Here is a 27657-nt window from a genome sequence, read left to right as displayed (position 1 = left end):
TAAATTACAGTTTCTGATACAAATTCGATCCATATTGAGAAATGTTAATTTAATCAGAGCTGCAGGCAAAAATCGAATTAATATCTGAACTTTTTTACCCTGCTTAAGTTTGTATGTGGACCACGATATGGGACCTTGCTTCATTTTTTATTTAATTGCTGATTTGAAAAAAATAAAACTGACTGTTTTGGTGTTATATAATTGAACAGTGCCAAGTCTGGGCGGAGCTGGCTGATATATCGCTCGCTAAAAGGGTACAAGGCGTCGAACGTGTTACCTAACTCCAAACTGCACTACTTTATGGAAATAATTTATCTCGATTGGTCAACGTGTTACTGACTCATGCTGCGTAAATGCAACTTAAGAATGTGATGAACTTAATTTAATATTGATTGGATTGCAGATTGCAATTACCCAAAAATGTAGAGTCCGTTTTATGTAGAGTACGCCAATAGATGGTTAAGTATTTAAGGTTGCTTTTACTAATTGGTCGTAGCGTATAATATTACGCGTACCTATTTACTAAATTTGGTCGCTTGTTCGAGAATGAGCTTTTACAGAACCACCGTAAAAGCTCCTGACTTCAGAAATTATTGTTAAAGGTTTCCTTTATAAACATTGTGTACTTTTTAATCACTCCTGATTAATTCCCATTTTCGATAAGTTCGGAAATGAATCTTAATGACATATGCCATAGAATCTCCAAAAAATTCTTATAACCGTTTCCCAATTTCCTTTGTTTCGTGACCTCCATAAACACGAATCAGATCAATCGCTGATATGCAGTGGCCATGAATTTCTCAGGCCGTTAGGTTCTGCAGAGTGTGGCGTGTCGCAAGCTGCGAGCGGTTCCGAGGCGCACGTCCGGCGATTAGCCAGCTAGTGCGCAACGCGAGGATGTGCCTGCGCCTTGCTGTCCGCGCAACTTGCGACAGCGCGGATGCCTCGAACATTGCACACATATATACCAATCCTTATGTGTGCTATTGCTAAATTTGTAATATACCTTTTTGTATATTAACCTTCGCGCTGTCGGCCCAGTTGCATTATTTTTTAACGCTCGAGTTGCTGCAAGGACATGCTTGCAGACATAGGAATATTTCAGTGGATGGCGTAGGCCGCATATATTTAGCATATCTGCATCTTATAAACTTATAATTATATTACGTATAATTGAGAGTTGTTAATATAGTTTTTCATTTTTTGTCAAGAATTTTTACAGTGATACAGGAATACATAATAACATCTTTAAAGATAATTTGGAAAATCCAAAAGTGCACGCCTCATAATTTTTTTTAATAATTATTTATTAATTATTATTTTTGTTTATTTAATAACAATTAAACCACATCGAATCAGACCCTGAAAAATGAAAGGGTTCTATTCCTGAGCATACTCAAGCGTAAGAGAAAAAAAAAAGACTCGATTAGTAAAGTATTTCGGTCGCTATCGTGTTAACAAGAAAAAGGATCCGCACATACAGACACACGGACGTCCAAGACAGAACTTTTTTAAACTGTTTTTTAACTAGTTTAAATAACAAAAATGACATCAAAAATATCATGAACGTTAAAAATAGTGTTTTTTCTTAATATGTGTGTGTATGTATTATCTTACAAGTGCAATGTATGATACATAAAGACATTTTAAGTTTGAAAAATCAGATGTTTTGCGCGAAGTGACAGTAGTACCCACCTCAACGCTTCGCTTATGAGGTGTGCAATAGAAAATCGAAGAATTTACATTATCTTATTTTTAGTATTATGCAAATGGCAATAACTCACCACGCCATACCAAAAGTGGGTCCAGCTCGTTGGAGTCCCTGGAGCGGGAACTTGGGTGCAAAAACATATCTTAACCAGAATCCAATTTGGCCATATTTATCACTAGCACTTCACACTCAGCCGATTGCTCGACCACCGTCTCGCCTATACTTCGATAACACAAATGAGAAAATTTTAAAAATATATTTAACCACAAGTGAACAAACGTGCAATACTTACGTTTGCCGGTAAATAAAATGAAATTTAAAATAATTCAAGAAGAATCAATTTTATAGCTGCTATTATAAATTATGAAAAAATAATGAATAGATAAAGAAGACACGATTGCTAAGAAGAAGAACAGCGCGGCCTCGCTGTGGTTGTAGACTGGCTCTTGCTGACAATCGAGTCAGCGAAGGCGCTTGGTAGGGGTGCACCTTTCGTACAATGAACGATACTAATTAAGCCTTCAATGCCATACACTCCGCAAAAACTGTAGCGATAACAACATATGCTGAAATGTTGACTATGATAAGTACGAAAATACAAGACACAATTGCGAGAGTCAGATGTTTAACCAAAACATATTTTAAGAAGAGCAGTAATGATTTTATAATTTTATGATTAACAAGAATGTGTTAAAATAGACATATAAAACATTAACTTCTGAAGAGTTAATTCGTAGAAGAATATAACAAGACGTACGTTGGAACACGACAAAAATAAATAAAACAATTATATAATTAATCAGCTGATAATTAACACATAATTCCCACCATACATCTAAGAAGTTGTCGCAAACATGATTCTTATGTTCTCAAATAAATATTCAACATCAAAGAAACTTTTGATCTTACATCACCATAGCAATAACGAGACAATATTTTAAAAATATTATGTCACTGACGGACGTGGTTTTGTGATGTCCAAGTGCAATGAATTTAGTATAATTTTATGTCTATCAACTTCAAAACGTATGTGAATGGGAAACTGTAAAAAACCGTAGACCACCATAATTAAATGTGTTATCGATATCGTCACGTAGATACAACACTCTTTAAAACTTATGGGCATTCGAACATAAAAACAAGTTATTATAATGATACGCACGTGTAATTTTAGTATTATGAAAACTGGAAAGATGACACACGACAAGACGATCAGGCCTCGCGGCCTGAAAGAGAGCGGAAAAACGGCGCCAAGGTCGCCGGTTGCGGCACCGCCCAGCCGACTGGAAACTCATACTCGATGTGATATTAATGATGTTTTCTACATTTTCTAAGGTTGTGTTTAGATGGCGCAATATAAATGACACGTTATGCAAATTTGTCACGCTTGTTAGATGCTATATACAATTAATTAGACTTATTTCAATATTGCCTTGATAGGCTCTATCTATCAGTATCTATTCGAATAGCTATTAAGAGTTTATAAATAGTACTATCTAACAAAAAACAAGTGAATAGATAATTTGTATTTCATAGTATTGTCGTAAAAAGGTCGGTAACGTACCGTATTATTAACACAGTTCGCGTTAATTATGCACATGCTAATTACATGACAGTAAAATCAGCATGTCGAACACGGCACTCGAATAGGTGTCGAGCAGCCGCCAGCCGCGCCGGTAGACCACCCGTGTTAACGACGACCAAGAGGCCCCTTGTCTCTTAGTTAATTTATTATTTCAGTAGCAGAACGCGTTCGCGGCTTCCAGTCAAAACATCCCGCTCCTATGATTTAGTACGCAATAAACGCCGTTTTATATCTAATGGAAATGAGCTTTTATACGTGAGATTGCGCAGCCAACCCCTGGGATTGTAAAACTTTGATTAATTAGTTCTTATATTCATCTGATATTATATGAATGGAACTTCTTCCTCGAAATATTGTTATGTGTTTAATAAGAACTAAAGCTTAAAATCTGCTCTAAAGGTAGTGAGTAATTTTCTGAAAAGATATGAAATATTACATTCTATCGTCGTTGTTAATTGGGTGCGATAACCGTAAGCGTTTCTAAAAGAAAGGCTGTCAAAAGATATAATTACTAAACGTAGTAAATAAACGCTCTATCGTTAGTTAAGGGTCGTAACTAGTTAATAATTGTTGGGTTATCGTGAATGGTAGTTTAATGAGAGTAACTTTATCGCCGTAGATAAGAGCCGCCTATCTTTATGAGTAGATAGCTACAAGTAAGATTGTGGGCTTGAGGATTATGGCATGTTAAAGTAATTTAAAAAAGCTAACGAACGCCGTGAGAATGTATAACAGATGTAAGATCTCAGCACGATGATTTACCGGTGATCAATTTGATCATTTATATTAGAACATATCGCTTTTTCCTCATTATAAATATTAGATGTTTAACATTATAAAGAGAGAATTAAAATAAACAATTCACGAGTTTTAGACGCAAGTTTTTAATCGTAATTTTTTAATATAGGTACTTACACCTTTCCATGTTATTTTTTATGGAAAAATAAATTCTCATTTTATTAATTTTTACTTACCTTATTTGTTGAAAATAACAATATTTTTCAAAAAAAGTCACTTACCTGTGTTATTGTTGTTATTATAGTGGTGTGCTGGCGGAGGGATGTAGTCCGGCAGCTCGGGCAGGCACACGTTGCTCTCATACATGTTTGGCGGCACATTCGCTAGCAGTGATCGCTCTTTTTCTACATCTATAACAAAAAATATTAAATTTAGCCATTTATTTAATATGTACTTTAAAACAAGAAACTGATGAATAACATTTTGTGTTTAATATACATTAAACACAAAATTTTATTCATTTAGTTTTAAATTGATCATACTTTAAATTAAATGAAAGTATTTCCAACGGTTACGAAGCCCCCAAAAACTTGACCTATAAAACCTAAAATGACCGTATATCCTTTCAGTTCCAATACTTTAGAACCTAAAAAACGTGATCGTATTACCTTTTTGAAGTATTTCTAAGTGTTCCCACAGGATGTCGCCCATGAAGGCAGGCGCACGGGCCACGAATTCCTCCCGGCCCATAGCGCAGATGTCCTTCCCCTGCGCGCGCGCAAACTGTTGCAGTGCTACGCCTTCCAGGGAGAATTCGCGGGCTGCCCACCGCAGCCATGCTGCCACTGCTGCTTCGCTCCATTGTCGTGGATCTGGTGACAAATGTGGGTTTAAACTACGCTTCAATGAACATTATGTGGATTTTTTTTACACACTTACAGTTTATGTTGTATTTGTACATTTATGTGGTACCGAAAGACGGTAATACATTTTGTTGCACAGAAGTCAGATTTAAATTGGATACTAAATAGATTTCCATGAAAATATGTACTTTAAGCTGAAATGTATTTCAATTTGGATCGTTAAAGACTTTGTACCGGTTTATGATCTCATTAGACATTCAACGTAAGTTGTTTAAACATCGAGAACCAATCATATTTACCGAAGGCCTAATAGAAGAATAATAGCTATCGAATGTGAGGCAAGAGGAACAATTAGTCGGGCGGGCTCTTGGCTAACTCCGGAACTTGCCTCACGCGCAGGAAGCGAGCGTCCTTCGTCGGACCCACTGTTTGATATAAGTTTCTATTATTGCTGAAGATGATCGAATTGTTTGCCCAATAACAGGGGTTTATTGATCGCGGTCTTTTCAATAATACGCATTGGCTAGTAATTGGTAGTAATTGCGTTTTAAACATTAAATTCGCTTTGATCAAGAAAACTTTTATTTTGAACTTTATATTCACAAGTATTATAGGAAGTTTAGTACCTATGTATAACTTCCAACTGTAGTAATTTTCCGTGTGAGAGCTTCGACGGTTCAAATTAAAATACTTTGTTTTAACCACCCTCAGTAAAAAGCGAAGAAAGTTAATCGATACAAATGCAGTTAAGCGTTACTATGTTACAAATTGCAGAATGGGTCGTAACTTGACTTTTTCTTTGCGAAAAGCGGGACGAGAGCCGGCTAATACTAAATAATTAGTTTAATTACGGCTTTTAGTCAGTGACCGCCTTCAAGAGAAGCACCGTCGTGTTTATATTTCATTCTGTAATATTCCGGCTACTGACTGAGTAGGCACTCAACCTGTCATTTTCTATGCAGGTTAACGAGAATGCAATTATAATAATAATTAACTCTATTTATTAAAGTAAAAGGAACATATTGCAACGTTAATTATTTTCCTTTTTGAATATACGCTGATTGTCTTCGGTGCTGGGTCTTAATGAATAGTCAATGAGTATGATACGAACAAAATTTACATCGTATAAACTTCTATTATAAAGCTTAATAAAAGGGCTACAATATCCACATCCATAATTGGTTAAAAATAACGTAATAAGAGAGGATTTTTTCTTTGGAATAAATCATAATGTGTTAAAAAGGATTCGACTAATAACTGGAGTCAATGAGTGAACTCAATCTTACTCATGATTGTAAAATTGTCAGCGATAAATCTTCATTAAGCGTTTATTACATTCAAGGATATAAATGATAATATTTTATTCTTAAATTATATTACACCTGCTCTGCTAAATCCGGAGCATCGTTTGAACATAACGAAGCTGTTATTTTTTATCATGAAGCATATTTTGTTCATCAAAATGTATCTTACCTAGTTTTGTTAACTATGACGTAGAACAAGTTCAAATTGATTATACTGAAAACCTATTTACTATTTTTATTCTTATCTAAGTTGGTTTTGCACCATTTGCATAAATTATTTTGAAAGATATTTGTTAAACAATATTTTGTAAATACTGACTGCTAATAAATACTTTAAGTTAAAACAAGGTTTTCAGGTTGGACTGAGCAAGAAACTCGCTAACCTTGGCCTGAAGGAATATTTACGAAAGAATCGAATATATAATTAAAATCGATTTTCAGGATAGGGAAGGTCGTATGTTCATTATCGCATGCAAATTATTTTCGCTTTTAACGCAAATTGTGTTATGTTTATTATCGTACGATTGTGCAACGATATTAATTATCTTTATAAATATCGGATTTTAATTAGGTGTTTGGTGCAATGAAGTAAATTAATAATGTTCACGGGTCATTAACCATTTGTTTTGTTCGGTTGCAAACGGTGGTTTGGCGTAGTCTCGTGTAGGAGTTATTTGAAATATTTATTGGTTTCAGAATAATCGTGTGCTGGGCGCATAGAGCGGAAGCGCGAATAGACACGGCGCAGACGCACGCACTTCCGCCGATCACGGGCGACGACCCGCCACCTGTCTGCTCTATGCTCTATGACCGCCCACAATCACGGTACACTTTATAAGGACAATAGATTGCGAATCATTTGGTCAGAAATAGATTCTAGAACTGTTGCTTTCTAGAATCTTACTGTATTGTAAGATTGAATGATGGTTATCGGTTGGTAGAGCAGACGTAATATTATATCAATTTAGAAAACCAGCACGTTTATTATTTTCAATTTTTTCCCCTGACTTATATGCATATTAGAAGCTAATATCTGCCCGTGTTGATGAAAAAAAAACTATCATTAACTATCTAGTACATAACGACTAAGAGAGAAGCGTGTCTTCAGCGGTGGTCGCCATACGTCCATCACTCCCAGCTAAATGCATATATTGCGTATGCAAATCTAGCCCATATTTCTACGACTCGTCTTGCAGTTGATCTAGTGAGATCTGATATGGATACTTTTTATTTAATGCTTGCTTACTTTATCTTTATATAGTGTCTCTTACTCAAAGGTATGAAATAATATTATTGAAACGAGAGAGCCATCCTTTTAGATTTAAGAGTTAAATTACAAATAATACGTAAGTTTTAATTTATTACTTTTCTGGGCAGTCGTAAATAATGTTGAATAAATAAACAAGAGCTTTATTTAAATAACATTTAAATTTTGTAAATTATAAACTAGAAGCTACTTCCATAGTAGACTAATAGAACTGAGTTCATCATTCACTGTGTTCATGTTTTGCTCTGGCAACAAAAAGGAGCATTTGCCCTTTTCCAAAACAAAATCTTTCACGAATTCCTTCACCTAGTCTGCTGTATCAACCACTATATAGGATATATTATCAACCACTATATATAGTATATAGGATATACCTATTACTAACGAGTTATGTATATTGCTCATAATTTACCTTTTGGTACACCGAGGCGCAGTTGCTCCTTCTCCCAGGAGGCGAAGGTAGCCTTCAGCGCCTCGGCCATCTTCTTGTTGGTGCCGGGCGTGAGCGGCGGCACCTGGGATGGGATGTCTGTAACAAAGATTATAATTGGTACTTTAGTTACATGATTCAAACGACCATTATGCACTATTCTTAAAAGGACACCCACCATTTATTCGACTTGTTTGTTAACCTATTTTGTTTAATGGTATCTTTAGTATAGCTACATTTTCCATAAATCTATTTATTTTGTAGATAAACATTTAATAATTTATTAAAATACCAATTGTTTTTCATAGGAAAAATTATTCTTGTACCGTTATTTGATGATTTAGGGCCGATTTTTCAATGCTTGGATAAAACTTATCCGTCCAATAAAGTATTACACGATAATATTAAAATGTCACGTAAACTGTCAAATACGGGCAATTAGAATACGTTTTTAAAATGGTAGTTTTATAAATAATATTCGACGAATAAGTTTTATCCAAGCATTGAAAAATCGGCCCTTAAATGAAAAACATTGATGATAATATTAATCAATGAAACGAGTAAAAGTTAATGACATGTTTATTATTCGTTACCATTTAAATCCTGCCTTTTTAAGGACGTAAAAATAATTTGCAGTTTAAATGTAAGTAGTTAGGGCTTTTATTGCAGCCGAAATAATAGCATTTCTTACACACAAAGTACATTTAAATACGATGAACTATAATTAATTCTTTAAATGATTTTGTGGAGTTAAATAAAATCTGCTATGTATTTATGTTTTATAGTCAATATAGTTTTTGCTTTAATTTTTACGTTGTCTTCGTGTAGGTTGTATTTATGGTTATGTGACTAACGACGGAATATGAAAAAAACAATGCTTAGAAAAAAAGTTCAAATGATCTAATGCTTTATTTATCTCTTTGTTCAGTTCAAAAGATTGGTAGTACGCTATAGGCAAACTGATTAAGACCAAGCGTGCCTTGACTGTATTTAGTTGTGCATATTTTTCCATTATCAGCTGTCGATCGAAGCTGACGATTGACATCGATTGCTTGTTCGATATGTGTCGTGATGTTGTTGGGGCCGATTAACGATCTCACTGTCAGCGCATTTCAGTTCGGGAATACGAAGCGAACCACCGATACATTTTTATTAAGCCTCTTTAGCGTTATTTATGATTATCCAAGTTTTATCTTTCATTTCAACATACATGATTTAAAGAATATAAGTAATTCTATACCATTTTCGACGACATTTTAATTGCCACATCTATTAGTTCTGATATCAATTTTGGACGAATCAAAACATCAAAAAACGGTAATATCAAAGCATATTTGAGAAAGAAATGAGTGTCGTCGCGGCGTGTCCCGTTTAATCAGACGTCTCATCAAATGAGATAATTATCTGACATTTTAATTACTTCATCTATGGTATTTATTTTACCGTGTACAACTAATTATTATTTGATATTTATTTTTAAAAATAAATCAGTGATAAAGAAGAGAGATTGCATCGAGTGTGTCTGTGTTGCATACGCTAGTTTCATTCATAAGTGCGTCAGGTTTGTGTGCGCGTGTGTGCGTGGGCGGGTGCGTGTGTGCGCGGCTGCACACCTGCCGACCTGTTCTGAGATGTAGAGATTTGTACAGCTCTCCCACGGTCGGTGCCCGCTCTGATCTAGCAGAATCGCTCTGATCAATTTAAATATTTTTCATACTCGGCTCCTTATGCTTCTATATTTCTTGGGAAACGTAGCCTTAAATTCAGTAACAAAGAAAGAAAATAAATTTAAAATAATATCTATCTGAAATTACCCATTTAAGCTCAAAAAAAAGCTGTGCATATTAAGATTCATACGATATAATATTTGACACAAGAGTAAGATTTTTTTCTTTAATAAACTATTGAAATATGGAAAGGCAAACGTACTTATTACGTGTTATCATTAACTATGTATACACGCAGGTGCACCTGACTCATTATGCGCGTGTGTACAATAATTTACATTGTTCGAAGTTAACTATCTAAAAAAATGTCTTAAGATTTGATTTTTTTATTAATGTATATAAAATTAAAATTATAATATTCTTTATGAAATACTTGACTTTTATTTGTATTTTGTACCTTTATGTGCCTTTATTTTGCACGGTCGTTATCATAATAACTTTTATGGGATCGCTTAAAAAGCGTATAGTGTAGATACGGTTTAGGTATATTTTTTTAAGTATATATTTGAACTTTAAACATTAAGCAAATTAAACTAATTAAGAAACAACATTGCCTTGATATCTTTATGTTTCTTTCTATCAGTAGAGACATAAAAGAGTTTTATTTCAGTAACATACTTTTTGTGACGAGTCATGTTCATTGAAAGGACCTTAAATTGAAAGGTGAAATGTTTACAAATACTAATTATATATTTTTAAAATAATTATTTTTTAGGTATGAGAAGACGTTATTATAAGAAATTTAAATTTAATTTAATTTAATAATTACTATTTAGGACAATATTTTTAAAGTGAAACTTTTATTACATCGTCTCAAACTTTTTGGTCTGTGTAGCGCATGTCGCGTGACGGTCGGCTGCCGAGTAGGTATAAACTATAAAGCAGTGTTCGGAACCGTTCGAACAGTTTCACTTTTACCGTGGTTTCATAAAACCACACAACATTTTTTTTACATAATGTTTAGAAAATTATTTACATGCAAGTTCCTTAGAAACAAGGACATGAATGGTAATTAACGTTAACATTTTAATTTTTCACCTATGTGTTCATTATAATCTATGTACCTACGTTTTATAAAAAGCGTACACCTGCATCATTACGCATTACTATGTATAGGATAAAATGTACTTTAATATAAAATATAGCAATATATCACCCATAACAATATATCATGTCATTAATAACGAGCGTTCGAAGAACGGTGTATGTTAGAATTATAGATAAAAAAAAAAAAATAAAAAAATACATGCCAGTAACCATGTAATTTTAATGTATAGAAAAGTATACTGGTAGCAAATGTATTTTGTCCGAAGTTTTGTTTGAGCGTTAATTAAAATGTTTTCTACTTGCAGTATTAATTTCAGGAATGGCATTTCACGCATGCAAAAAGTGTGTGGTGTCAAGATTTCCGTTTCCGTTATTATAGTAATGGGGGATAAATGGTTTCTGTTTAATTGTCGAATATGGTTTGTGATTGAGCTCATCCGTACAGCTGTGGAACATCACTAAATTCATTTAAGATATTAATAAACTCATTCCTGGACGAGAGAAAGAAAATAATCCTTTTGTTACTTTAGAGTTTAGATGCTACAAGTCAGATTTAATCCTTGGTGCAGATAAGATTTTTAGTTCCTGCAGGAAGGTAAAATTGAAGACACAGTCTCATCTGAGGCATGACTGTGTCGAAGCAAAAAAAAAGAGTCTATAGAATATATCGTAAAATTTAAAATATGTATTAATTGGTTATTAATTGTATGGATAAGAGCAACTTCATTTATTTTGTGAGTAATATCGAAGTAAGAATTGACACAGGCTTCAATGGAACGTGTGCAAATTTTGATAAGCATTCGACGATATCACGATATACCTATAAATGTAAAATTGTGGTTAATGCATAATTACATTGTTTGAAATTTGCTGATGTCTATCTAATTGAGATATTTGGACGAAAGAGTATTTTTTATAATTGAGGAGGAGGATATCAATATGTCTTGTATATATTTTGAGATTATCAACCGAAAGCTGACAACCAACAAGAAAGTGCAAGCCCAATGGGAATTGATATGACAATTGTTTTTTTATTAATAGAAGATTGTTGTTTGAGTATGATGGCCTGCTTCCATACCTGCTACTGTTAACTGTATGACTTATGTATATTCAAATTTTAACACGTGTCGTTTTATTTTGTACTAGCAGTCCGCCCCGGCTTCGCCCGTGGTACATGTTTACGACTTCTCTACACAAAAACCATCTTCGTACTTCAAGGAATATAATAAAAAAAGAATTATCGAAATCGGTTCAGCCGTTCTCGAGTTATGCGCTTACCAACACATTTTGCGATTCATTTTTATATAGTATAAGATTATTCGTTATGTACCCGGGAAACAATACTCTAGGTACAATTACTAAATAGTTACTACGTAACTGTAGGCTCTAGATCCTAAGCAATTATTATCATTCACAAGGTTGAGATGATCCTATCGCGTTAACAGTTGAATGAATCAGATGCTATCTAACGGAAATTATACTTTAGTTGGGTAATGAAAATTAACTCAACCTTACAAGTAGCGGAAAAAATGGTACGATTTAATAATCTGTGTTTTCGAGAGTTTGCCTAAATGCGAAGAAACGCACAATTATGGTTTTTATAACAATTTTTCAAGTTTGTGATATTTTTACAATTATGTAGTATATTTCAATGTTTAGTTTTGTGTTATTACGTACTTGCTATATAAAAAAGCCATTGATATATCAATGAATTTTTCAACTCATAATGAATATTCTAGAGTCATAGAGGAAAAAAAGCTAGTTGTTATTCTGTAATTTTTTATACAGCCGTTTAGTGGAAATCAGCACAATTTTCATTGTTTTAGTGTTGAATCGGAGGTTATATTCTGGTTGTTTCACTGGTGGTGTGGGCCGAATCGTGAATGGCGTAGATAACGGCACAATAGGCAGGAGATGCGCCCGGCTGCCCACCAAATAATACCAGATTCGCAATTAGCCTTCAAACGCTTGTACTAATTAAAAGGGAATTTTATGTAAAGTACACAGTCCATACGCAAAACCACTGAATTATAACAAATTCAACACAAATATAAGAGACTAATTTAGTTCTAGTTATGTTTATTTTAACAATTTATTGCCGTCGATAATTTAACGATAAAATATTTCTAAAATAACTTTACACAAACATTTTCCTAAATCCAATCATTATAAATAAATTTTATTAATTCATTCCATATTCGTTTACAACTTAAGCCAACCGCAAATTAAATTAAGATTTCGCAATTTTATCCAAAAAATTATATCGAAACGATTCTTGTTGAGAGTTGATCGTTAAGACATGCTAATTTAAAATCAAAGAAATTACAGACAGGAAACACCGTATAATTATTGATTACAATTAATAAGTCCAAATAAAATAAAACCACTTCGTTATATGAAGTTTTTTTCCAATACTGCACTAAGAGCGTGTTGAAATAGGACAAAATTTCATAACAAGATTTCGTATTTAACGTTTCTATACAATCTTAAAAAAATATAAAATGATCTGGTCTTATATGATGTGATTAAAATGTATATATTGCAGTACTAGCTGTGCCCGCGACTTCGTCCGCGTGGAATAGTGACTGCATAGTAGATAGTTACTACTTAACTTTTATTGAATAAACACGTACTACCAAAAAAAAAATAAATAATTAAACGAACTGTTAGTAAAATTTATTACTAAACTGAGCTAAAAAATAAAAATAAATTCCTTCCTTGTATGGATGTTTTTGACAATATATATAACCGTTTCTACGAAAAATCTATTTTTTCATTCGTTGATCTCAAAAATACAAATTCCAATCACCAGAACGACAGGAAATTTTAATTATTTATTTTTAATTGTGTTTTGCACAATTTTGTTAAATTACGACTGGATGAAAATTTTGTTCGTGGTCGTCGTCGTCGTTGGTAAGGTGAACAAATCCTTATCAAAACATCATACGCTTAAGACAATAATAATTAGTATCGATAGCGGATTCTATTCCTTTGCGTTTTGACGTTTGTCTCAGCGCTCAGATCTTTCCTGTCTCACGCCGTAGTAACTAAACCGTTTAGACCGTGCAATAAAAATTAAATAAAAAAGAAACTCAACGCAATGAAGAAAAGTGCATAGAAAAAGGAAAAAATGTTGTGTGGTTTTATGAAACCACGGTAAAAGTGAAACTTAGGCACAAAATTATCGTATTTGTACGATAATGACTCCGAACACTGCTTTATACCTACTCGGCAGCCGACCGTCACGCGACATGCGCTACACAGACCAAAAAGTTTGAGACGATGTAATAAAAGTTTCACTAATTTTACAAACTTCCCGAAGATCTTTAAAAATAAATACCATTTTAAATATTTATAAAAATAAAAAAACAAAGTCGTCGGAGCTGCCATACCATCATTATCATATCATATACAATTATATATTTTTTATAATGGTACTTAATTTTAAAGATCGTCGGGAAGTTTGTAAAATTATTATTTATTCCTTTTCCTTCGTTGCGTTGGGTTTTTCTTTTTAATTTTTAAATTTTTAAGTTCGGTTTCTTATTTTCATGTGATATTTTCAAGTGAGCGAGACCTACCTCTACCTCCATATTACATTCCTACATCATATTGATATCTATAAGTTTGTTGCTCCTTGACATCTTTTAAGTTGGGCCGTAACCGTGCACAAATTGTAATGGATCACAGTGGCAAAAGAAGTGGTATCTTTAGGAAAAAAAATTGCCAAGAGCCAGGCCTATGTGGCTTTGAGTAGAGTTCAAAATTTCCAGGGTGTGGCTATCCTCTCGCTCCCATATCCCCCTCTTCTTTCACAGACTTTCAACCCTTCTCTTTCCACACCTAGTAAATGGCAGAACCGATTTTGATGTAAACCATATTATCTAATTATACCTATATGTACACGTCATATCCTGTCGTTTGATGCTCCATTTGGTTTATTTATCTAACCACTGTCACCCCTAAATGTAATAAACGGATGAACCGATTTCGATAAAACACGTTGCTCTTTTATATTTTGATATGCCGCTTGAGTATATTATTTGACCACATTCGATTATTGTTCATTCCCACTTTCACCGCTGTAATCTAATAAATGGATAAACCGAATTGGATAAAAATATAACTAATATTTTTTCCCACATTCCCACTTTTACCTCTATATACCTAGGTATAATAAATGGATGAACCGATTTTGATACACTTTATCTAAGAACCAGCGTCGGAAAATATGCTGCCTAACACGCATCTAATTCGTATTACCTGTTAGCGAGCTACGGTGGCACAAACAGACAAACATAGCGGTCAAACACTTATCACCCATCTTTTTGATGGTTAAAAATGGTTAAAAGGGGTTAAAAATATAATACGACATAATTTAAAGGACATTTAATTTAAATTTACCTAGAAGTAAGCATAATTCTAATTTGACCCCTTCCCCCCCTACTACCTCAGCTTACCCCCCCACCCTTGGGGACTTTCGATATGATCACCTGGACATTTATAAGGAATAATTACTGTAGCGTATAACAGATAACTTACGTTTTATCGTACACTGTATAGTGTACAATAGAATGCCTTTGCAAATGTTCGCCGTGAATACTTAAATGGTCATAACTTTTTTATTTACAAACCGATTAACATGAAATAAACACTTAAAGTTAAATGAAGATTACCACAATATATTAGTGAAAACCGCATCTAAATCGGATAAGCCGTTTCTGAGATTAGCGTGCACAAACATACAGACAAACAGACAAAAAAAATTATAACTACAGTTTTGGGTTTGAGATCGATTTAATAATAACCCCTGCTATTTTTTATATATTTTCATTGTACAGACATCACTTTTCTAGAATTTTATTATAATATGTATTGAATATTGATTGACCACGCGCAAGGTTACTAATTTCCACTACATCCTCACGCAAATCGTCAATTTTTATGAACATTGAATCTGTAAATAAAAAAAAATCAAAAGATAAGTGTACCTAATTTTAATAAAAAGCTACTAACAAATAAAGTTTTATCAAGAACTAAAGTGACCTTCTTTGGGCGTATAATATAGTCTTGTAAAAGTTATACATGATAAAAATAAAATTTCATCATTTTCTTATTTTTTCATAACTTTAACTAATTAAAAACATGAGTCTAACTATATAATTATAATAAACAATAAATATAAAAGCTACAACTTACCTTTTGTGGGAACGCAAGAAGGCGAAAATTAAAAAAAAAGCCGAAGATTTTTAAAAATGTAACCAATGAACACAATCACTGTTATCTACTATTACCCAAAGAGAATACAAATAACTGTAACTAACATCAAATAATAAACATCTACCCTCACTTATAAAAATTTAGTATATTCACATGAAATATAAGCGCACCTGAAATTTACTCTGGGAAGATATGAATTATTTATTTAACTTTAAAAAAAAACAAACTCACCAACATCATAATATTTAAATTATGAATTTCCAAGGAGCGTTAATATTATGTAAATTGATTTAATTTTAATGAAATCTCATAGATGGCGCTGTTTTAAATTTGTCTTTATACTACTAAGATTCATTATACTGTTTCTCTGCCAAAATTACTTAAATGATGTAGTTTTTATAGTGTAAAGGTAGACAATAGCATGGCTTACTCAAAAACAACATTTAAACATGAGTCTTTATATTGTATGCTGTCGTAGTCCACGGAATACGTAAGAAAAATAAAGGTTCACAGCTCCTCCCCCGAAGGTGATAGCATGATAATATGTATATAACAGCCTGACCCGACCTGTTAGTAATATTCATGCAAAATTTGAAGTAAATCCGTGCAGTACTTTCTGAGATTAGCCTGGACAAACATACAGACAAACAGACAAACAGACAAACCGACAAACAGACAAACAGACAAAAATTCTAAAAACTATGTTTTTGGCTTCTATATCGATTATAGATCATGGATTATGTTTTCTTTTAAAAAAATATTCAATGTACAGTTTTGACTTTCCTACGATTTTATTATATGTATAGATATTTTAGGAATGAAAAAAATGAACCCCCGTGTTTCATCGAAATTAATCAATGTTTTTTGTTGTATCTAACTCCATACAAAAAAAATATCAGTTTTTTTTGTAATAATGATTCTCTAATTTGATTGTATATGTTTAGTAGACTGTTGGGCTTAAACTATATCACGTAAGCATTATGGCCTTGTTCGCTGCAACAGGTGTTAAATAAGGGTGGTTGCGAGGGGCGATAAGACTACCACTTGTTGCTGGGCGATAGCTATAACGATAATATCTTCATTTTTATGTGCACCGCCTGTCAGGTAACTCATATAATATTTATTATTAAAGTGTAACACAGGTTGAGTCAAATTGGGAATTTTAAAATTTTTGATCTTACAAGTATTGTAGGTCAAAGGTAATAAATAATATGTCCTTATTTCACTAAACATTAAGACTGCTCATTTAATTTGCACCAAATATCATTTAAATGGGTCAGCATTCTATTTTCTACATAACATGCCGCATATAATTTTTTTTATAGTGTGACAGTTCCTTCTGTTGATTTTTCCTTTACTTGGTTTACATTAGGGAAAATAAAAAAAAATAACTGAAAACTGTTGCCAGTGCACGGCCAGTTCATACAATAGAGGGGGAGAACAAAAGCTCGCGCCATTTTTACCGACTCTATTGTTTGCCGTTTGAACTTGGAACGTCGCGTGACGTAAACGGCGCGTGCGATGTTTTGAATTCAAAATTCTGTATAATTAACTTTGATAACTGTTCCTAGCGCTCATGTAGGTAATTAAAAAGTAATTACATGCGAAAGAAGAGTGTTCTTTGTAGTTCAAGGTTAATGATAATGGCCACTATTTTAATAACCATCTCAGAATAAGTGCAGTTCAAAATTGTTTAAGATAAATGTTTCGGTTAAATGGAGGTCATTTCATAGGCTTTTAACATTTGTGTTCCTCAGCTACACACTGTGTAGTTACTGACTCTATAATTACGAACTCTATTGGATAGAATTGATAATTATGTACTTCATAAACTTACAAGACTATGGTAAGAGATTGTGTAGAGGTCTTTTTAACAGATAATTAACGTCAGTATCGCAAAAACATTCAAGCAGGGGTTATTAATCTATCTGGCAAAACGCAGTAGACAATAGAGGCAGTGATCTGTGGCGTTGATCACGAATGTAGGCGAGAGACCTTTGTTCAATGACAGAGGCGGCCCGGGCGCATCATCTCATTGAGCGCGCACCGGATGGGCCAATCAGCACCGTGAATGGACGCCCCCGCTCTTGCTAGCTATTAATTCTCGTATTATCATTACAAGAAGTATGCTTGTAAACGACGATATAGTATCCTCATGTTCGTAAAAGGCAGATCAGTTTTATAGGAAGTTCCTACTGAAAAAATATGTTCAAAAATGGGTATTGACGTAAAGCAATTGCTTCATTAACTACAGCCAAGGTTGCATGTAATAGGTATGAATTAAGTATAAAAAAATATTTCATATGATGTCAACTCTATGCAAACATAATAATTCAATATGTATAATATGTAAAGCATTTCTATGTAAATGTTTTGTCATTCCCTCAGTTTATGAGCCAAGTTACGCAGTATCGAAAGATACAGTAAACAGGCCACCAGCGTTCACGCCTTCATTGAGAGAGCGCGATGCCAGCTTCTGTATTGTGTAAATTGTTGACTTTTATAGCTCCCGGTAATATGCGTCGTTACAATACCTCATTATATGACACATGCGTGTATTGTCCACGTTTGAGAGTCGCTTGACGTGCTTATTGCGTGTTTATACCGCTCGGTGAAATGGCTTTATTTATCGGCTTTTGGAATGGTCGTAATTGAAGAAGAATTCCGGATGAACGTTTATGACTTGTACTTGTACTTCAGATGTTAAGAGACAGTATAACATCTACATTTCTGTTGTCTTGTTTAAACCTATATGTATTCTTAAATATAGTAACTAATGATTTTGGGTGTAACAAAATGAATGAAGATACGATACTCGTACTGGCTTAATAACTTAATTTCCTATAATTGTGCAGTTTTAAAGACTCAGCTTATCTTTGATTGAGCACGCACGGTAGCGAGGTCTTCACTTTCAAGATCATCAGAGCGCAGAGTAATTCATAATTACAGTAATGCGAGCTTACTTGCATAACCGTTGTTCTACACTATTTGATAGAAACGGAAACGAGGTTTACACTGACCTTATAACTCTCACTGTTTTAATTTGATTTAAATAAATTACCTTTTTTATTAAAATTGTTTTATTTTTACTATTAAAAGTACGCAAATGCATTTATTTTTTATTTATATAGAGGTTGAATGATACCCGCTACTTATATATAGGTAAGTAGAGTAGAATTATCAAGCAGAATTTTTTCTCGAATTAATTAAGGATAAAAAATACTTTTTATCCTTGCCAAGACATGAGTCTTGCGCATGACGAATTTTGCGATCAAAATATCCATGAGGATATTTTGATCGCAAAATTCGTCATTAACTATTTCACAATGGAACGTTAGAAAGCTCGCCTGATAGAAAATTCCTGAAAAGTTAATAGCACATACTTCGCAGCAATTTAAAGTTGTGTAGTGATACGCATCGAAAACAATACGTTTTCATATATTTGTTACAGTCACGGCGCGTTCACATTCGGGACAAGAGCACACGAAACCAAGACGTTGCGTCACTCTCCGAGGATGATACTTTGGATTTTCACAACCGACAATTGTGTTGCAAAAAATACTAATGCTGCAAATGGATATTGTGTACTTGGCTCGTGTTTTTAGCTTATCCTTTATTTGTTATGTGACTATGCTTGGTTTTTAGGTAATTTATGATAGATGTGACTCAGATGTGACTTTGTTTTTTGTAATTTTAACTTGTATTTGGCACATTTTATACTAACAAAGTGGCTACTCGTATAAGAAAAATTTACATACAGAAAGGCTGTTCATAGTTATTATTTATGCTAACCCTCAATTGAAGGTTTAAAATTTAAATACTTCAAGATTACAATCAACATAATCGGTTCGAATGTTTTTCAATAACACAGCCGTTAAAGAGACACTGTTTAAGTAAAAGTATTTATAATACTGATTAGAGTATATCACAGTCAGGTTGTAATCAATTAGACTCACCTTTCGGCTTATTGAAAGCTTTCATCATGACTTTGATTCCCATGCCTGCAATGGCCGCTGTCGCCTCGATTTTGTCTGCCACGGGTTCTCCAATTTTAAGTATTACCCGTTAGCAGGTTTTGCTTTGTTAATTCTTATTCACTGTCTTTGAGCACTATTTACAGTTCAATCTTTCTAGTATTCACAATTGACTAAAACTAGTTAAATAAGATCAATAAATATCACACCGTTTCTATTACTGTATATTGTTCTGTATCAGTCTAAACACTCTTCGCTGTTTTTCATTTTGATGATAAAATGTCTGTCAAGTCACGGTTGAAAAACTGCTTACTCGTGTATCACTGTTCATGTTTTGTCGAACATCTGTATGGACATAGCGATAAGTGAATTTTGCATTTGACTCCAATTACGTTTTACTGCCTATCATTTCAATTACACCTCTAATAGTTTAACGAACTGGTTCACACGTAATAAAGTGCACTCCAAACCATTATAGAGTGATAAGTAACGCGTGAAGTTACAAGGTAACGCTCTCTATCGTTGGCGACGTAATGTGTACCTATTTAAATTGCAAGTGAAATTCCCACAGGTGCGTGGTGCGATCCGACACAGGCGTTTCCGGCCCGGTTCCCTATTTACCAGAACAGTATCAACCCTCACCCGCTCCACCCTCATTTAGCCCCCCGTTGCATTCGTGTTCACACACTGCTCGCTCGCCTGTGACGGCCAATTTTGCTAACTTTTGTGGTTACCGGTTATGATCAAAGTGCATAACAAATATGAACTATGTTTTCTCTAACTTGATAAGTCGTTACCTTAATCGTTTTACGGTCGAGCCCGTCACAGAGCTTTTAAGCTTTACATATTCAGTATTGAGTTTCATCATGAACTATTGTTTTTGTTTACATATTTTCCTTAATATTCCATAAGTGGAGTATTAACATATTTTAATCAATATATTTGATTGGATCAAAAATACCTATTAATGATTCCATTATTATACATTAAACTCCCTTTAAAATTAATAATCTCAATTTAATATCGATAGTGAATAAACATCCAGCCCACTTTGCATATTAAAAAGATTACCAACTTAATTAGTTGGATAAGTGGATGTTTAATATTTAACGTGCGTTCAGAATAATAATGAAACTGTAATGTAACCAATTGATAGTGATGGTGCATCAGACCGCGTAAAGAGTTCAAGGGTTAACATGTAAACAACTTCATTTCGTTTTAATAACCGTTTCGAGAAGGGTTTCCATTCAATTTATGGTTTGTTGGGTGGATTTTTAGTTAATAGTTCATAAGTCATTGAAGCAATATTCACACGACGCTTTAATAATTGTAGAGTATCTACTGATAATTGATTAGTGGTTTAATATATCATTAATGTAAAACAGTAGGCTGTACCACAGAATAATAACTAGTAGCTAGCTAGCTGTACTAGTCGACAAAATTTACAACTATTATTAGATTGTTTTTAACAATCTTAAATGACCTATAAATTCGATTACATATTTTAATGATTCGAATCTTTTGATACGACAACTAGTTTGTTTTTTCTTTAAATGCGATTGAATATGATATTAATAGTTAGTTATGGGCCAATAAAATCGTTCAAGTTTAATCAGATTATGTCTGTCTATTAACAAGTATAATCGAGGTGGTCTTGGCTCTTTGTCATAACTCATTTGTAACGACATACGTCTAGTTCAATTGTCCTATATAGGAGGACAATAGTACAATAATACTTAATGCATCAATGCATACTGGCATACAATTATTCACTACTACATATATTCACAAGGAATCTTTTTGACAACTCTTTATAGGAGTTAAGAATAAAAACATTTATATCAATAATTATTCAAAGAATTTATTCTCTTTGGTTTGCATTTATATGATGAGCGGAGTAGCTTTAATTATTATCCTCTATTGAGCTTTTAAATTACATCAACATTTGAGCTCATTTTAACGCTATAAATATACATGTTTATTTAATAGCCACTTATAAAATGACTCACAATATCAATTAAGAATAATTTTAAAACATGATATCAAATTAAGAATTCCAAATTTAATTTGAATATTTTGTTTGAAGTTCGAACATAACGTGCATCCTCAAGCAATGTTTAAGTGATTGATACAAATTGTAAGGCTCTTGATTGAAGTAGAGCGTACAATATGTCTCAGATGATCGTGTGCTGTGATTCTTGGGTCTCGGGGTCAACTAACTCGATTGTCGCGCCCAATTTGTTCCCTACGCCCCTAAATTGCTACTATATTGACGTTATATTGAATTTGTCTTATTTTGTATATTATCTATTATTGATGCAACTCTACAAAATTTATTTGATATATATATTCTAATATTTTGGACGGTTACAAATACTGGTTTATAAATAGATGAGAAGAAATCATAAATTAATAAATTGTGAAATAAATTTGCATCATAAAATATATTAATTCCAGCAATAGACGGGTGTCAATCGTTGAGTAGAAATTGTCGTCTAGTCTTAATTAATGCCTGCGGCTGTCTCTAAAAGCAAATACTAAGCGTTGGGTGTCAATTGCACTGCGGGATCAACTGGGGTCGGCTCTAATTTCTATCTCATCTCCGACCCTCTTAATAGGAAAGTGGACACCCGCATATTTGTACACTAACTAAGTTAAACTTGGATTTAGCGTTAATGCATTTCGTGGAGAGATAGACAATGGAATTCCACAGGCCTACAATCGGGCGAGTGCGTTCAAAAACAAGTTTCTTTCCCGCGGCATTGTTTTGACGCTCCGCCGCGAGATTTCAAACGGTTTTGCGTGGATTGCGTGTGCAACAACAAACACTGCGACAATGGATGCTTCGACGAAACGTGTGTGACGCGGGAGTACGATACAAATGTAGAACAATGCTTGTATAACAATTCGGCGTGTTGACGCGAACTAACAATGTGATAGATTGTTTGGACGCGACGCAACGGAGCTTTTACCGAAATTATACAACAATTGTGTTAGCGCATTCTTGGCATGTTTGGCGGATTGTGTCGCAAACACGATTTGTGTATTTGGAGCTGCACAACACCATCTGTATAATATACAATGGACACAAGTGATTTGACCTCAGACCTCTCAATTAAAACGTTATGGACGGTCGGCGTGGGGACTTTGTCGTGATATATGAGCCTATGTATACGTATAAAATATTAGGTTATTTCCATTGTTATTTAAATTGTGTTAATAATATGGAAAAAAGTTTTGTAAGTAAATGTATAAAATTGAAACATTGCTTATTACGAGATCTTATGACGGTTAATTCCATGTTGATTCATAACATCTTATGAAGAATGAAAGCGTTATGAGACAATGAGAGTATAGCATAGAAAATAGAACGTTGTAGTGGAAGCATAGACGGTAGAAGAATTGAGCTAGATATGGTTGATCTGGTTTTTTTTGTGTCATGGCAGTTTCGTCTCGAAATTCAATCGAATAGTTCATTTAAATTGCTTGTAAAGTTAGGTAAATGATATTACGAGGCGTGCACAGCGACTTGAGAAGCGTGGGGCGGGCTTGCCGGCGATTGGCGAGCGCCTCCCAACGCCCACGCACATGCGCCTTGCATCAGTCGCGAGAAAAATCTTCACGAGGAAATTTTTTTTCATGAACGCACACGAGATTTTATATCTATTTTTATCGTGGGTGGCATTATGGCCGTTTCTGCAACCGAGCGATTAAAGATCGCGGTTTCAGGGGTTTGGCATAACCGAGTTTTTATTGTATACGTTTTAATTTCAGAGGAACGCGTCCAATAAACGCCCTCCCACTTCATATTGGCACATCCGATTTGTTAAAAAAATTGGCACCGACTAACATTGTCTTAGACGAGAACATAAATATGCTGCGGTTTAAAATCATTCGATAAACAGTATCACGGTCAGCGGTGCGACGGTAAATCTTTGTTCAGGATATTAAATGTAAACGATTACACATTCAAATGAATAAATTTTCAGTACTTTTGTATGTTAATTCGGTTATAAGGTTAAGTTCAGTGTCGCAGACGATGTGTTTAACATTACATTAATAGTTTGTCGATCCGGTATTTTAATTATATGGAAAAATGTGAATATTCAAATGTTTTAATAAATTATCTTATAAATTGTCATACATAAAATATTTATCAAAATGATTTGCAAAACGATTGCTTAAAGTTTAGCTGATATAATATTAAAGTTTTTTGGTTGAAATATATTTTCATATTGGTTGAATATATTTTCATAAAAATAGGTGTGTATAAATTTCAGAGCTGTCCAGTAACTATGATAAATGTGGCAATAGTAACCTTAGTTTATGGAACGGTGTCACTATGACATCAACGGCTATTAACCGTGTGTTAACGCGCTAAAAATATTTCCTACTGCACCTCAAATTTATTGACGCATTTGTGGAAAGACAGAACACATGTTAGTCTTAATTATATCTGATTATAGTCAGGAAACGGTTATAATTTCTGAAATAAATTAATTAATACATTTTAAAATAAGTTATACATCCACGAGGATACATTAAGTGTGCATCGAATTTTCTGTGTAAATTTACTGATTCATGATCACAATAAATTTGTCAACTGGTTACACGGTTATTCAGATAAGTGAAATAAGTTGAAACATAAAAGAGAAGTCAAAAAGTTCACTCGAATGTGCGTCAGTTGATGCGCGACGCAATTATTCAGCGGTGTACGCTTCGATGAGTGCGAAAATTTGACGGCTGACTCGCGCGAACCGAACTTGCCGCATAAACGTGTAAAATACTAATCATTTGTGTTTCCACTCACACTTTGGTGAATAATTTATTGCACTTGACGTACTAACGAACGAAAATGTAACTATAATCGCATAATTATTATTTGGAGGTTATATTTCGTCCTCTGCTATTATTGTTAACTTTTTACATAGATAAAAATACTTTAGGTTGTAAATACGAAGGCTGCTTTCCACCTAATAAAACGTATCAAAATAATTTATTTATTTTATTTATTTATTTAGCATCAAAAATTCGGATATCGTAGATCCATTTGTTAGTAAAAAAAAATAAACCTAAGTATTAATGTTAGTAAAATTACATCTAAAAAAACTAAAAACTAAGTCCACCATAGGACACTCTACGCGTAGACATGTCGCTTTGACGCAACAAGTGTGCGCACAAAGTGTCCCATGATTGGCGCACTTACATCCTCCGCGATGGTTCTTATAATACTGTTGGAACTGCCCCGCACTCTCATTAAAAGAGAAGCTGTTTTTTTACGAATGACGGCCCAGAAATCCGATGTGTGTGCTTGAGCGAACATCCCGGAGGCGCTGCAGAAGCGTGGCAGTTTCAACAGCATTCGGAAGGCATTATTATATAGGACACGAAGAGCATTTAGCGATCGATCCGCATAGTTGGCCCATAGACTGCTCGTGTAGAGATTCTGACAGAACGCCTTAAAAAGCATTATTTTTACGTCTTTACTACAACGAGCAAATCTACGAGCCAACATATTGGCTCTAACCGCTAACGCCCGTCGCTCCCGCTCAATGTCCACATTGTCTCGGAGGTCATCGGTAAGCATATGCCCAAGGTACTTAAATTGTTTAACTCTTTCTATAACTATACCATTAAGAGCTATGGTGGAAGTACATCTAGGATACTTACCGGTGTCCCCAAATACAACATATTTACATTTGTTTACATTGTATTGCAGACCATGTGCCTCAACGTATTTCTCACAAACTCTCAATAATTCAGACAGAGCAGAAGCAGTCGGGGCCAGCAACACCATATCATCGGCATAACTGATATTATTAACGCAGACACCTCCAATGCTGCAACCGACATGCATACTGCTGAGCCCGACAATAAGGTCATTGACATATAAATTAAATAGCTTGGGAGACGAAAGTCCGCCTTGCCTAACACCACATTCGAGTCCATACACTTCGGAGTATGAGTTAGACCATCGAACAACATTTTTTTGGTTCGCATACCAGAATTTAAACGTATTTAATATGCCTGCCGGTATACCCTTGTCCCTCAGCTTCTTCCATAAGACGTCATACGACACCAGATCAAATGCCCTGGATAGGTCGAGGAAACAAGCATACACAGGAGTCCTACGCTTGTTGTAGTATTGAACAGTGTGCTTAAGACTCAAAATAGCGCTTTCAGTAGAGAGTCCGGGTCTAAAACCGAACTGAGCGTCATGGAGGCTTAAAAAGCCATTAAGATTAGCATCAAGCACACTGTCCAACACCTTGGCTAGAATCGTTGCGAGCGATATGGGGCGATAATTTCCCTTATCGGAGATGTCACCCGTCTTATTTTTAATCACAGGCACGACTACAGTTTTCATGAGAGCCGCGGGAAGATAGGCGTGGCTAATACATAAGGTGTAGAACATGGAAAGTATCCTCGGCAAGTGACATCCCCCATACTTTAAATGTTCGACACTGAGTCCGTCATGGCCCGGAGATTTACCTCTACTCATGTTTTTTATGATAGATGCAACCTGCTTAGAAGAGACATGAAGCAGAGGCTCATCCCCACACCTGCCGGGCTCCTGGTAAATCGCGGCCGAAGGCCCCAAAGGTGATCGCACTTTAAAATGTTCTCTAAACATATTAGCTATATCTTCAGGTTTATTACGCCCCTCCACACTCACCGGCAAACTTGGCTTAATATCAAGTTTAGAAGTGGATTTCCAAAATTGAACAAAATTTTTTGAAGCCTGCTGTTCAGCTAGTATGTCCATTTTAATCTGGTCTTGGTTATTTTGACACCATTTAAGTCGACTTTTAAATATTTTTCGAGCCATAGACATTTGATTATAAACAGGGCCAGAATTCGGACGCTGATGAGATACCCACAACTTGAAACTAAGTTTCGCCTCCCGGTGAGCTTCTCTCACATACCTATTCCACCCACATAATCTATTTCGTCTATCTTTTTTAGGGTGCCTCGCCTCGCAAGACAATACCGCCGCTTCAGATAGACTCTGTACAATTTTACTATAAAGTCGATCTAAAACAATTCTATGCTCAGCCAAGGAACACGACCCGCCACTGCAACTGAACAGCTCCTGGGGGAGATCAATTTCTTTTAAACGATCGTCACATATCTCGCGATAACTATCAATTTGAGAATCATTTCTTTCACCCCAAATAACCGAACTCCGATGCAAGTCGCGGGCCATGTGCCGTGACCTCACAGCACCTAAGTCACATTTAATAAATAAAGGCAAATGGTCTGACATATACACTCCCTCGTCTATTCCTACGTTAACAATTGTATGCCAGGCAGACTGAGATACAACGCAATGATCCAACCATCGCCTACATCCGTGAGCCTCGCTGATGAATGTGTAGTTACTCGCAGACTCCCCTAATTTAATCACATCAGCACATACTAAGGACTGATCCGTGCAGAAATTAAGCAGCTCTTTATAAAAGAGTTCCTGGGGGTGGGCGTTAAAATCTCCTAGAATAAAAACACATTCAACATCGCTACTCACTACAACTGCATTTATCTCACTTAGGACTTCTGTAAACTCATTAAGATTAAGTATCGAGTCCGTTGGCATATAAACAGAAAAAACAATTATAGCGCGGCCCCTTATTGTGGCTTTTATAGCAACCAACCGCGAACTACTACACTGTATTACTGTTACCGAGTCAAATATGCCAACTCTCCAGAGAATGGCTACTCCCCCATAAGGTCTACCAGTCAGTAAGCCGGATGATGTATCAACTGCTGATTTGCCAGTATATTCAAAGTTGT

The 27657-nt window shown here is 34.6% G+C and overlaps 1 protein-coding gene across 6 annotated transcripts in view; it reads right to left on the bottom strand.

Moving 5' to 3' along the window:
* pnt (ETS transcription factor pointed) overlaps window positions 1–27657 on the bottom strand; it is a 132632-nt gene that overhangs the window by 19475 nt on the left and 85500 nt on the right. For 4 of the 6 annotated variants that reach the window (XM_090112120.1, XM_090112119.1, XM_090112122.1 and 1 more), the window contains exons 2-5: window positions 19849–20211; window positions 7881–7997; window positions 4703–4906; window positions 4316–4444 (exon numbers count right to left, since the gene is read on the bottom strand). In XM_090112120.1, coding sequence (XP_089968246.1) covers window positions 4316–4444; window positions 4703–4906; window positions 7881–7997; window positions 19849–19891 — 493 coding nt within the window. In that variant the 5' untranslated portion in view covers window positions 19892–20211. The remainder of the gene's footprint in view (window positions 1–4315; window positions 4445–4702; window positions 4907–7880; window positions 7998–19848; window positions 20212–27657) is intronic. The other 2 variants (XM_090112116.1, XM_090112118.1) reach the window with 1 other exon arrangement.

Source organism: Colias eurytheme, chromosome 18, assembly GCF_061535395.1.
Source record: "Colias eurytheme isolate Ceu_HAF_F1 chromosome 18, ilColEury1 Martin Lab GWU primary, whole genome shotgun sequence".
In the NCBI taxonomy this organism is placed as follows: Eukaryota; Metazoa; Arthropoda; class Insecta; order Lepidoptera; family Pieridae; genus Colias; species Colias eurytheme.
Note: the sequence above shows the minus strand (reverse complement) of the source record. Positions and strands in the feature narration are given on the sequence as shown.